Below are 14,473 nucleotides of genomic sequence, written 5' to 3'. Positions count from 1 at the left end.
TAAAGGCTCTACAGTGAAATAAGACAATAAACACTAACCAGAACAGCAATGGACAAGGCATATTGACATTAAGTAGAGGCATGCTTAGCCAAGTGATCAAAAGGGTCCAGTGAGTAGTGAGGTCGGTTGCGGTCACGGCGATTCAGACAGCTAGCCGGGCCATGGGTAGCAAGTTGGCAGAAGATGGTCTGTTATTAGCCATCTCGTGCGTTTCCGTCGGTAGATTACTGGGGTTCCGTGTGGTAGAGGGAACCAATCCAATTGGCCAAATAGTTATAGTTATAGTGGCCCAAGAAAACTGGCCGATAGACCTATTCAGATATCAGCCGATAAGACAGCTAACGATTAGCTGGCTGCAGATGAGCGTTCAGGTTACGTCGTGACGGAGGGGCCAGTTGGATAACTCCCTTGGGCAGATAACGTCGGTAGTCCAGTCGTGAAGGCCCGATGGGGCTCCGCATCGGCAGTATAACGGGTCCGGATAGGTGATTGTAGCCCAGGAGTGGCTGATGGAACTCTTCAGATGGCTAGCTCCGGAATAATTGATGTTAGCTCCGGGACCGACGTCCCGGAGCTAGCTAGCTGCAAGATCCAGGTATAAATGTCCAGAGCTTGCGGTAGAAATCCGGGGATATGGAGAGAAAATAGGTCCGGTATGCTCTGGTCTGAGTCGCGTTGTAAAAAACTGGCGATAGCTTTTCGAGCTAAGGGATAGGTGATGACCGCCAACCGTGGTTAGCTGAATTCTTACGTTAGCTAGTGAACTGGCTAACTTCTGGCTATTCTGGTTAACTTCTGGCTAACTTCTGGCTAGCTTCTGTTGTGGATTTCAGATTTGAGGTAAATAATACTTTTTTTAAATTGGTGAGGCGGGTTGCAGGAGAGTGTTTTGAAGTTGAGTTTTTAGAAAAAAAAAAAAGAAGATATGCAAAGAAAATATGTAAATATATATATACACGGGACACGACAAGACGAGGACAAAGGACGTCTGACTGCTATGCCATCTTGGAATAAGAGTACCATGTCATATATAATAAGAGTATCATATCAGTTTGCAAACAATGTAAACAAACCAAAAAATGTGTTAATAAAGCCACACACAAACAGTCTCTTTTTTGCTTTCTTGAGCAAGGCAATTCCAAAATGCAGGTGTTTCAGCCTAGCTCAGTGCTTTCTGTGGTAGTGGGGCAGCCAGTGAAAAATACAGAATGTTGGGCTTGCTAATGTTCTCTAGTTGCACCGTGATTGGCTCAGTGTTCTGTCACTCATGGGGACACTACGTCACCGAAAAATCTACAGGGAGAGCTCAAAAATCCCGGGGTGCTGCCATAGAGTTACAATAGAAGTGCTCATCCAAGAAGGCTCAAGGTCATTGGCCACAGATAAAATGATGTTAAATCACTTAATATCTACTGTAGCTTTGATTGGACTGGTCATGTCACCATCATACTTTCACAATCTTAGCTAGCATGCTAGCAGTCATCATCATAAATCACTTCGATAATCTACTGGCAAAAGCTTTTCAATCCTTGTCATAAGAAGAGAAATTATGATGAAATTATGGATAAAACATTGTTGTTCATCAGACATAAACATTACACAACAAGTTGGAAATCGCAAATTCAACAATGACTGGTTTGGAAGGAATCAATGGCTAACTGCAAGCTTTGCAAAGCAATCACTATTCAGTGGAGTGGGTGTGTGGTCCAAGTCTGGGTTTAAGGGTCTTAATTTAAAAAAAATACAGTTAAATGTAACCTTTAATTAACTAGGCAAGTCAGTTAAGAACAAATTCTTATTTACAATGACGGCCTACACCAGCCAAACTCAGACGACGCTGGGCCAATTGTGCGCCGCCCTATGGGACTCCCAAACATGTCCGGTTGTGATACAGCCTGGATTCGAACCAGGGTGTCTGTGGTGACGCCTCTAGCACTGAGATTCAGTGCCTTAGACCAATGTCAATCCAGCATGACTTCTGCCATATTCAAAACAACTGGAAACTGTCGCTGTACATTTGCCTCATGTCCGCTTGTCGTCCCCTTATGCCATTGTTTGTACATCTCAATTGTCAGTAGAAACCACATTTGTTTGAGGTCAGCCATACCAGCTATGTTTTTTTTAAAGGCAGTAAATGAGGCTGAATGAACTGTTTTGCTGCCAGACAAGGCTCCGCTGATAGCCAGGTGTAGCAGCGGTAAGGATTCACTCCATGGTGCTGAAAAGAAGGCTCTGCTGTTATGTAGGCCCTAACAGTTTGTGGGCACCGTTTGTCACCATTACAGTGCAATTAATGAATTGTGTTGTGTTGTATAGTGGCTTTGTTGCCATGCATCTAATATTTATTCATTTTTTTTGGGGGGGGGGGTTTGCCCCACCAACATTTCCATGCTAAAATTGCCACTGATCCCTACTGATGCGTATCAAAGTAGTGTAATGGAGGTATACGACTTACAGTGAGGGAAAAAAGTATTTGATCCCCTGCTGATTTTGTACATTTGCGCACTGACAAAGAAATGATCAGTCTATAATTTTAATGGTAGGTTTATTTGAACAGTGAGAGACAGAATAACAACAACAAAAATCCAGAAAAACGCATGTCAAAAATGTTATAAATTGATTTGCATTTTAATGAGGGAAATAAGTATTTGACCCCTCTGCAAAACATGACTTAAAACATGACAGTACTGGGTGGCAAAACATGACAGTACTTGGTGGCAAAACCCTTGTTGGCAATCACAGAGGTCAGACGTTTCTTGTAGTTGGCCACCAGGTTTGCACACATCTCAGGAGGGATTTTGTCCCACTCCTCTTTGCAGATCTTCTCCAAGTCATTAAGGTTTCGAGGCTGACGTTTGGCAACTCGAACCTTCAGCTCCCTCCACAGATTTTCTATGGGATTAAGGTCTGGAGACTGGCTAGGCCACTCCATGACCTTAATGTGCTTCTTCTTGAGCCACTCCTTTGTTGCCTTGGCCGTGTGTTTTGGGTCATTGTCATGCTGGAATACCCATCCACGACCCATTTTCAATGCCCTGGCTGAGGGAAGGAGGTTCTCACCCAAGATTTGACGGTACATGGCCCCGTCCATCGTCCCTTTGATGCGGTGAAGCTGTCCTGTCCCCTTAGCAGAAAAACACCCCCAAAGCATAATGTTTCCACCTTGTTTGACGGTGGGGATGATGTTCTTGGGGTCATAGGCAGCATTCCTCCTCCTCCAAACACGGCGAGTTGAGTTGATGCCAAAGTGCTCCATTTTGGTCTCATCTGACCACAACACTTTCACCCAGTTGTCCTCTGAATCATTCAGATGTTCATTGGCAAACTTCAGACGGGCATGTATATGTGCTTTCTTGAGCAGGGGGACCTTGCTCACCTTCTCACCAAGCTGCTTGGCGATGGTCTTGTAGCCCATTCCAGCCTTGTGTAGGTCTACAATCTTGTCCCTGACATCCTTGGAGAGCTGTTTGGTCTTGGCCATGGTGGAGAGTTTGGAATCTGATTGATTGATTGCTTCTGTGGACAGGTGTCTTTTATACAGGTAACAAGCTGAGATTAGGAGCACTCCCTTTAAGAGTGTGCTCCTAATCTCAGCTCGTTACCTGTATAAAAGACACCTGGGAGCAGAAATCTTTCTGATTGAGAGGGGGTCAAATACTTATTTCCCTCATTAAAATGCAAATCAATTTATAACATTTTTGACATGCGTTATTTTGGATTTTTTTGTTGTTATTCTGTCTCTCACTGTTCAAATAAACCTACCATTAAAATTATAGACTGATCATTTCTTTGTCAGTGGGCAAACGTACAAAATCAGCAGGGGATCAAATACTTTTTTCCCTCACTGTATCAATTATGTAGTACAATAGAGAAATCCTGCACAAAGTAGCCTACACAATCGCAAAGCAGTAGGCTGTCATTGTAAATAAGGATTTGTTCTTAACTGACTTGCTTAGTTAAATAAAGGTTAAATTAAAAAAATAAAAAAATCTGCGGGCAGCAAGAGTGTGCAGCTCTCAACCGATTTTGGCATGGAGCAGCTAGGGTAGGAAAGACGTTTCAATTTATGATATCTACCAGGAAATGCTAACTAAGGCAACAATGGGTATTCAAACCAGGTATTGAAAAAGTTTAGTCCGAAGTGTTGGTTAGTAGGCTATTTGTGATGTGCCATTGTCATCATGTGGCTGTTTGCATCAGAGGCGTAGACACCGACTGTAAAGCCTGGACCTGACGGCCCACCCAATCAGATTGAAAAAGAGTTGTGATTTTGAGAGTAAACATCTGAAAAATCTGTAGGAAATATCATTAAAAAACACAGGAAAACATTCGATTTTTTACACAACTATTACTTCCCATTGCAAAAAACATTTCACGTTTAGCACACAAAGTAACCGGTGACCTAAAGTTTAAAGTGGAACTTACAGCGTTTTAATAACTACTTTGCAGATATGAAACAAATAGACAATCATAATATCAGTCAAAAATATCAAATTCCCAGTTTACGCTACAAAACCTACTTTATATAAAAAATTATAGGTAGGTTCTATTTGACTCAACGTTCAATCAGTGTTGGAAAAAGTACTCAATTTTCATACTTGAGTAAAAGTAAAGATGCCTTAATAGAAAATTACTCAAGTAAAAGTGAAAGCCACCCAGTAAAATGCTACTTGATTAAAAGTCTAAAAGTTTTTGGTATTAAATATACTTAAGTATCAAAGTAAATGGAATTGCTAAAATATACTTAAGTATTCAAAGTGAAAGTATAAATTATTTCAAATTCCTTATATTAAGCAAACCAGAAAGCTAAATTTGTATAATTTTTTATTATGGATGGATAGCAAGGAGCACACTCCAACACTCAGACATAATTTACAAACAAAGCATTTGTGTTTAGTGAGTCTGTCCGATCAGAGGCAGTAGGGATGACCTGTAATGTTCTTGTCACGACTCCCGCCGAAGTCGGTTCATCTCCTTGTTCGGGCAGCGCTCGGCGGTTGACGTCACCGGTCTTCTAGCCATCGCCGCTCTACCATTCATTTTCTATTTGTTTTGTCTTGTTTTCCCGCACACCTGGTTTACATCCCCTCATCACTCTACGTGTATATTATCCTCTGTTCCCCCCATGTCTGTGTGTGTAATTGTTCGTTACGTTTATTGTGTGACGCGACAGGCTGTTTTTTTCCGGGTATTGTTTTGAACCCATGGTATTGTATTGTTGTACATTATTTGTGTGACTAGTGTGCTATTCGCTTTTGCCTTTGGCTGGAGTGTTGTGACGCTGTTGCGTCCGACTGATTTGCTTCTGCCAATTAAAGTGTGCCTGTTTAGTCATCTCTGCTCTCCTGCACCTGACTCCAGTTGACCAGTTGCGCACCCAGTCTGACAGTTCTCTTGATAAGTGGACCATTTTCCTGTCAAAATTTAACAATTACTTTTGGTGTCATGTATGGCGTATAAAGTAAATTATTTTCTTTAGGAATGCAGTGAAGTAAAAGTTGGCAAAAATATAAGTAGTAAAATAAAGCACAGATACCCCAAAAAACTACTTAAGTAGTACTTTAAAGTATTTTTACTGAAGTGCTTTCCATGATGTACACAAAGGCATGTTGGCAGAATGAATATAATATAATTAACCAATACATTTCCTGGTAGTCCAAAAAATATTGCTATCAGGTTGTAAATCACAGCTGGCCTGGTACATTGTTTGCTGCCTCCATTCGGGAAGCACTGTTTCAGTTTCAATGACTCAATATCTGGACAAAAACGGACTAATGTAACTAAGGCTGGGAATGTCAATACAATCAAACTAGCAAGGGCAATGACCACAAGTCAGTCATAACGTGGCTAATAGGCTAGCATATTAGCAAGCTAAAAACACGGAGACGAACGTTAGCTAGATAGCTAGCTAGCTGCTAGGAGGATGTCATTTGGTTAGCTGGCTAGAACTTGAACAACTTTTCCAGTCAGCGTATCTCTTGCGTTTGCAAATTCAGAACAACTGATGAATTTACGAACATGCAACACCCTTTAAATATGACTGGTGTTAGTAAAAGTAGACAAAAAATGTAATAGTTAATCAAGAACACTCTAGTTAACATGTAAATAGCCCAACCAGCTCTGCTACGGCAAGCAAAATGATCAGAGTGAGGTATTCTCTGGAAAATAGCTAGCTAGCAAGCTAGCCAACTTTAGTCAGTTAGCTTGGGTGCTTGGTTGGGACAAGCATGCATTGGCAGGCAAGCTGCAGAAGGGCTGTAACAAGTGTCGTGTGTGGAGGACCAAGACGCAACAGGGAAGTGTATACTCATCTTCTCTTTTTAATATATAAGAAGGAGAAACAAAATAAACACGTATACAATTACAGAAACGATACTAACAGTTCTGTCAGGTGACAAACACAAAACAGAATACAACTACCCACAATACAAACACACCCCTAATTATAGGACCTTCAATCAGAGGCAACGATAGACAGCTGCCTCCAACTGAAGGCCCCAACACCAATTAACTAAACATAGAAATACAAATGACTAGACAGAACATAGAAATAAACTAACATAGAACAATAACCAAAACCCTGGACTAATAAATCAAATACCCCTCTCTACATGACACATACACACAACCACCATGAACCACATAAAACAAATACCCCCTGCCACGTCCTGACCAAACTAAACACTAACAAATAACACCTTTACAGGTCAGAACGTGACAAGGGCGAGGAGGCTACAATTCCCCATCTCTCCCCGTAGATTGTTTTGGTGACGTAGTGTCCCCATAAGTGACAGAACACTAAGCCAATCACGGCGCAACTACAGTCGTGGCCAAAAGTTTTGAGAATGACACAAATATTAATTTTCACAAAGTTTGCTGCTTCAGTGTCTTTAGATATTTTTGTCAGATGTTACTATGGAATACTGAAGTATAATTACAAGCATTTCATAAGTGTCAAAGGCTTTTATTGACAATTACATGAAGTTGATGCAAAGAGTCAATATTTGCAGAGTTGACTCTTCTTTTTCAAGACCTCTGCAATCCGCCCTGGCATGCTGTCAATTAACTTCTGGGCCACATCCTGACTGATGGCAGCCCATTCTTGCATAATCAATGCTTGGAGTTTGTCAGAATTTATGGGCTTTTGTTTGTCCACCCACCTCTTGAGGATTGACCACAAGTTCTCAATGGGATTAAGGTCTGGGGAGTTTCCTGGCCATGGACCCAAAATATCGATGTTTTGTTCCCCGAGCCACTTAGTTATCACTTTTGCCTTATGGCAAGGTGCTCCATCATGCTGGAAAAGGCATTGTCCGTCACGAAACTATTCCTGGATGGTTGGGAGAAGTTGCTCTCGGAGGATGTGTTGGTACCATTCTTTATTCATGGCTGTGTTCTTAGGCAAAATTGTGAGTGAGTCCACTCCCTTGGCTGAGAAGCAACCCCACACATGAATAGACTCAGGATGGGGGACACATCAGAGAAAATGACTTTACCCCAGTCCTCAGCAGTCCAATCCCTGTACCTTTTGCAGAATATCAGTCTGTCCCTGATGTTTTTCCTGGAGAGAAGTGGCTTCTTTGCTGCCCTTCTTGACACCAGGCCATCCTCCAAAAGTCTTCGCCTCACTGTGCGTGCAGATGCACTCACACCTGCCTGCTGCCATTCCTGAGCAAACTCTGTATTGGTGGTGCCCCGATCCCGCAGCTGAATCAACTTTAGGAGACGGTCCTGGCGCTTGCTGGACTTTCTTGGGCGCCCTGAAGCCTTCTTCATAACAATTGAACCGCTCTCCTTGAAGTTCTTGATGGTCCGATAAATGGTTGATTTAGGTGCAATCTTACTGGCAGCAATATCCTTGCCTGTGAAGCCCTTTTTGTTCAAAGCAATGATGATGGCATGTGTTTCCTTGCAGTTAACCATGGTAGACAGAGGAAGAACAATGATTCCAAGCACCACCCTCCTTTTCAAGCTTCCAGTCTGTTATTCGAACTCAATCAGCATGACAGAGCGATCTCCAGCCTTGTCCTCGTCAACACTCACACCTGTGTTAACGAGAGAATCACAGACATGATGTCAGCTGGTCCTTTTGTGGCATGGCTGAAATGCAGTGGAAATGTTTTTGGGGGATTCAGTTCATTTGCATGGCAAATAGGGACTTCATCTGATCACTCTTCATAACATTCTGGAGTATATGCAAATTGCCATCATACAAACTGAGGCAGCAGACTTTGTGAAAATGAATATTTTTGTCATTCTCAAAACTTTTGGCCACGACTGTAGAGATCATTAGCAAGCTCTACACTACATATTGTGGCTTCCCCACCACCACAGAAAGCACTGAGTTAGTCTGAAAAACCTGCATTTTGGAGCTGCCTTAGTCAAGAAAGCAAAAAATACGACTTTATTAACTCAATGATTTTATTTTTTACAGTTTGCAAACTGATATGTATTAATGCCAAAATAACATTCAAAACAGCCAACAAAAACATGGTGGGGCTCTGCCCTACCTGCCCTGAATGACGGGTTGCCACTGCACTACACAGATGAAAGGGAAAACCTTTAACATTTGGTTGCACTTCAGAGTTATGAAATCTATCCCAGACACTGAAACTGTAACACTGCGGGCGCCATTTTGGTTCAGGAAACAACTCTGCAGGAGGATGTGCTCTCACAAACGAGTCCCTACCGCACGCAGTTTCCTTCATCTTTCACGGTCATTCGTCGGCTTGTGATACACAGCAATGGCTACGTCTTTGGTTGTGCAAAGGTTAGCAGGAGTGTCGGGGGCGCTCGCTGTCGCAGCGGGGGCATACGGAGCGCATGGTAAGAATCCACATCTTTATCATTGTGCGCTGCATGACAAACAGATTGCATGATTGTGTTGTTAACGTTAAAAGCAGTCTGCTGTTTTGTAAACGCTGCAGGATAGGCTATCGCTGCTTCATGTCACTCATTTGGCCATGGGGATGGGATAGTCCTGTCCAGACAGCATGGTGTAGAAATGCATAATAACAATGTATCTGTGCCTTCCGGCTGTAGTTTACTACTGTAAATGAAACCTAGCCTAATAAAAAATGCGCTCTGAAGGATATGTAGGCTAAACACTTTATGATAAAGTGACACACACACAGGATACAATACACTGTATTTTATGTGGCCCTACCCTTACTGTTCAGCTGCCATGACCCTTTACAATCTCCTATTTGTTTTATTCAGGTTTCAAAAACAAAGATCCAGAAGATTACTCGAGAGTGGTAAGTGTTATTGTTTTCATATGGTATGAGTAGAGTATTGGCCCAAAGTTGGAGAGTGGGCTGGTATTTAATTTGTTAATAAGTGCATTGTTTATATTATAAATTGCATCCACTACCAATATACTAATACACTGTTTTGATACCATTTAATTAATATCTGGGAATGTTATACCACCTCCGTCCTCCTTGTCAACTTACTTATGAGCCCCTAACCAACAATGCAGTTAAAAAAAAATATGAATAAGAAATAACAAGTAATTAAAGAGCAGCAGTAAAATAACAATAGCGAGACTATATACAGGGGGGAACCAGTACAGAGTCAATATGCGGGGCCACCGGTTAGACGAGGTAATATGTACATTAGGTATAGTTATTAAAGTGACTATGCATAGATGATAACAACAGAGAGTAGCAGCGGTGTAAAGGGGGGGTGGGGGGGGTGTCAATGCAAATAGTCTGGATGGCCATTTGATTAGTTTAGTTGTTCAGCAGTCTTATGGCTTGGGGGTTGAAGCTGTTTAGATGCCTCTTGGACCTAGACTTGGCGCTCCGGTACCGCTTGCCGTGCAGTAGCAGAGAGAACAGTCTATGACTAGGGTGGCTGGAGTCTTTGACAATTTTTATGGCCTTCCTCTGACACCGCCTGGTATAGAGGTCCTGGATGGCAGGAAGCTTGGCCCCAGTGATGTACTGGGCCGTACGCACTACCCTCTGCAGTGCCTTGTGGCCGAGCAGTTGCCATACCAGGCAGTGATGCAACCAGTCAGGATGCTCTTGATGGTGCAGCTGTAGAACCTTTGAGGATCTGAGGACCCATGACAAATCTTTTCAGTCTCCTGAGGGGGAATGGGTTTTGTCGTGCCCTCTTCACAACTGTCTTGGTGTGCTTGGACCATGTTAGTTTGTTGGTGATGTGGACACCAAGGAACTTGAAGCTCTCAACCTGCTCCACTACAGCTCCTTCGATGAGAATGGGGGCATGCTCGGTCCTCTTTTTCCTGTAGTCCACAATCATCTCCTTTGTCTTGATCACGTTGAGGGAGAGGTTGTTGTCCTGGCACAACACGGCCAGGCCTATGACATCCTCCTTATATGCTGTCTCGTCGTTGTCGGTGGTCAGGCCTACCAATGTTGTGTCATCTGCAAACTTAATGATGGTGTTGGAGTCGTGAGGTGAATGCACCAATTTGTAAGTCGCTCTGGATAAGAGCGTCTGCTAAATGACGTAAATGTAAATGTGCCTGGCCGTGCAGCCATGAGTAAACAGGGAGTACAGGAGGGGACTGAGCACTCACCCCTGAGGGACCCCTGTCTTGAGGATCAGCGGATGTGTTGTTACCTACCCTTACCACCTGGGGGCGGCCCGCAGGAAGTCCAGGATACAGTTGCAGAGGGAGGTGCTTAGTTCCATGGTCCATAGCTTATTGATGAGCTTTGAGGGCACTATGGTGTTGAACGCTGAGCTGTAGTCAATGAACAACATTCTCACGTAGGTGTTCCTTTTGTCCAGGTGGGAAAGGGCAGTGTGGAGTGCAATAGAGATTGCATCATCTGTGGATCTGTTAGGATGGTTTTGGAGTGGGTCTAGGGTTTCTGGGATAATGGTGTTGATGGTGTTGATGTGAGCCATGACCAGCCTTTCAAAGCACTTCATGGCTACAGACGTGAGTGCTACGGGTCGGTAGTCATTTAGGCAGGTTACCTTAGTGTTCTTGGGCACAGGGACTATGGTGGTCTGCTTAAAACACGTTGGTATTACAGACTCGGACAGGAGAGGTTGAAAATGTCAGTTGGTCAGCGCATGCTCGCAGTACACGTCCTGGTTTTGCCGGGGTAGGCCGTCATTGTAAATAAGAATTTGTTCTTATCTGACTTACCTAGTTAAAAAAAAGGTTAAATATTTATTTTTTTAAATCTGTCTGGCCCTTCAGCCTTGTGAATGTTGACCTGTTTAAAGGTCTTACTCATATCGGCTGCGGAGAGCGTGATAACACACTCTTCTGGAACAGCTGGTGCCCTCATGCATGTTTCAGTGTTATTTGCCTCGAAGCGAGCATAGAAGTAGATTAGCTCGTCTGGTAGGCTCTTGTCACTGGGCAGCTCTCGGCTGTGCTTCCCTTTGTAGTCTGTAATAGTTTGCAAGTCCTGCCACATCCGACGAGCGTCAGAGCCGGTGTAGTACGATTCGATCTTAGTCCTGTATTGATGCTTTGCCTATTTGATGGTTCATAGGAGGGCATAGTGGGATTTCTTATAAGCTTCTGGGTTAGAGTCCTGCTCCTTGAAAGCGGCAGCTCTAGCCTTTTGCTCAGTGCAGATGTTGCCTGTAATCCATGGCTTCTGGTTGGGGTATGTATGTATGGTCACTGTGGGGACGACGTCATCGATGCACTGATTGATGAAGCCAATGACTGATGTGGTGTACTCCTCAATGCCACCAGAGGAATCCCGGAACATATTCCGGTCTGTGCTAGCAAAGCAGTCCAGTAGTTTAGCATCTGCTTCATCTGAACACTTTTTTATTGATTGAGTCACTTGTGCTTCCTGCTTTAATTTTTGCTTGTAAGCATGAATCAGGAGGATAGAATTATGGTCAAGATTTGCCAAATGGAGTGCGAGAGAGAGCTTTGTATGCGTCTCTGTGTGTGGAGTCAAGGTGGTCCAGAGTTTTTTTCCCTCTGGTTGCACATATAACATGCTGATAAAAAATTTGTAAGCTAGATTTAAGTTTCCCTGCATTAAAGTCCCCAGCCACTAGGAGCGCCACCTCTGGGTGAGCGTTTTCCTGTTTTCTTATGGCGGAATACAGCTCATTGAGTGCGGTCTTAGTGCCAGCATCAGTCTGTGGTGGTATGTAGACAGCTACGAAAATACAGATGAAAACTCTCTAGGTAGATTATCATGAGATACTCTACCTCAGCGAGTAAAACCTTGAGACTTCCTTAGATATCGTGCACCAGCTGTTATTTACAAAAATACGTAGTCCGCCGCCCCTTGTCTTACCAGACGCCGCTGTTCTATCCTGCTGGTGCAGAGTATAACCGGCCAGCTGTATATTGATAATGTCGTCGTTCAGCCACGACTCCGTGAAGCAGTTTTGAATGTCCCTTTGATAGTTTAGGTCATCAATTTGATTTTACAAAGATTGCACGTTTGCAGGCAGAATGGAAGGCAGTGGGGGTTTATTTAATCGCCTATGAATTCTCAGGGACCTCCGGCCCCTTTTTCTCCGCTTTCTCTTCACACAAATGACAGGGATCTGGGCCCCAGGAAAGCAACATGTCATTCACGTCGGGCTCGTTAAAGGAAAAAAAGGGTTCTGCCAGTTCGTAGTGAGTAATCAGTTCTGTTCTGATGTCCAGTTCTGATGTCCAGAAAATATTTTTGGTCATAAGATACGGTAGCAGAAACCTTATTTACAAAATAAGTAAAACAATTATTTCCAAACAACGCAAAGATGCGCACAAAAAAACACAATCGGTTAGGGAAATGTAAAACGTCAGCCTTCTTCTCCGGCGCCATCTTCACTAACAACGCTGATCTCTAATGTAATATATTACTCTCTATCCTGATTCGCGTGATGTATTGTTGTCTCTACCTTCTTGCACTTTGTGCTGTTGTCTGTTCCCAATAATGTTTGTACCATATTTTGTGCTGCTGCCATGTTGTGTTGCTACCATGCTGTGTTGTCATGTGTTGCTGCCATGCTATGTTGTTGTCTTAGGTCTCTCTTTATGTAGTGTTGTGGTGTCTCGCTGGTCGTGATGTGTGTTTTGCCCTATATTTTTTGATATTTTTTTACTTTTAATCCCAGCCCCCGTCCCCCGCAGGAGGCCTTTTGGTAGGCTGTCATTGCAAATAAGAATTTGTTCTTAACTGACTTGCCTAGTTAAATAAAACTATCCTCCCCAGCTTTATGAGACGGCCAACAAGTACCACTTCTACCACAGCATAGCTCTGCTGGGTGCCTCTCGCTGTAGGAAACCTGCTGTGGTATGTACTCTATGCTTCCCTCCCATCATTATAATAACATCATTAAATAGAACCCTATATTGTTGCAATAGAAAATACATCACTATGGTTTATTCTAATCCTCCGTCTGCATGCATTCTCTGTTTTGTTTGTATTTGCGATTTGTAGTACATGTCTTTTCAGATACTGCATGACACATTTTGAATGAGGTTTGTGCCATAAACTGTACATATTGGTCTTGACAATAAGCAGAGAAGCACACACTCACTTTCCCTGTCTTCTCTCTGCAGGCGGGCGCCCTCCTGGTATTGGGCACAGGGGCGTTCTGTGGGTCCTTGTACCACCAGGCCCTGACGGAGGACCCTGTGTTGAGGAAATTGGCTCCTTATGGGGGGATGTTCCTGATCGCTGGCTGGCTGGCTATAGCTATCTGAACTGACCTTTAATCTCTGGCCCTTGAACCTTTGACCCCTACTGGTGCAGCATGACCTTGCTATGGGACACAAACTGACTGTTAAGTTCAGAGGCCAGAGAAGTGGAAATGTCATGATAGGTGGATGGAGGGCTGGATGGAGGGAAGAGGCGTTGGTAAAAATGTCACTTATCTAAACCCTCCTCTTTTTCTGTGGGTGTTAAGGGAAGATAAGGTTGTGAGGGAACAGTTTTTATTCTTCCGTCATCACAGGCTACGACGTACCCTGTGACTTAAATTTGTGTGTGCGTGTTTGTGTGTTTGAGTTTGAATCGATCCAAAATACGAATGTATATTTATCCTTTATCACAAATAAACCTGTTGAAAAGAGTTGATGACCACCTTTTCATCCCTCCCTTCTGAAGAAGCTTTCTGAACCTCTCTCTCTCTCTCTCTCTCTCTCTCTCTCTCTCTCTCTCTCTCTCTCTCTCTCTCTCTCTCTCTCTCATTAATGCTTTATTGGCATGAATGGGTGGTTGCCACTATTACGGAAACAATGTATATGAAGTATTACATATATTAAGATGTTCGAGCAACAATAATAATATATATATTAACAAAAACAATTAATTTAAATCTACAAGGGCTCATGTGTTTGACATTGCGGAAGCTATTTTCTCTCTTATAGTATAACAGGCCAGGACATAGTCTGCAGCAAGATCTATAGTCTCTACGTTTTCTCCTGACAAAATGCAGATTTTCTTCTCAACAGGCAGTTCAAAAATGATGTCTTTAAATTTCAGGAGTTAAATACCTTTTTGAGACATTTTGG

General features: G+C 43.1%; 1 protein-coding gene across 1 annotated transcript; it reads left to right on the top strand.

Moving 5' to 3' along the window:
* The first annotated feature begins 8,574 nt into the window (after positions 1-8,574).
* tmem256 (transmembrane protein 256) lies at positions 8,575-14,031 on the top strand. The gene is made up of 4 exons (XM_014206819.2): positions 8,575-8,826; positions 9,220-9,257; positions 13,170-13,250; positions 13,520-14,031. Exons 1-4 carry the CDS (start codon positions 8,745-8,747, stop codon positions 13,661-13,663), a joined length of 345 nt encoding a protein of 114 aa, XP_014062294.1. The 5' UTR covers positions 8,575-8,744; the 3' UTR covers positions 13,664-14,031.
* Positions 14,032-14,473: the final 442 nt, after the last annotated feature.

Source organism: Salmo salar, chromosome ssa07 (genome assembly GCF_905237065.1).
Source record: "Salmo salar chromosome ssa07, Ssal_v3.1, whole genome shotgun sequence".
In the NCBI taxonomy this organism is placed as follows: Eukaryota; Metazoa; Chordata; class Actinopteri; order Salmoniformes; family Salmonidae; genus Salmo; species Salmo salar.
This window is presented reverse-complemented; position numbering and strand designations above follow the sequence as displayed.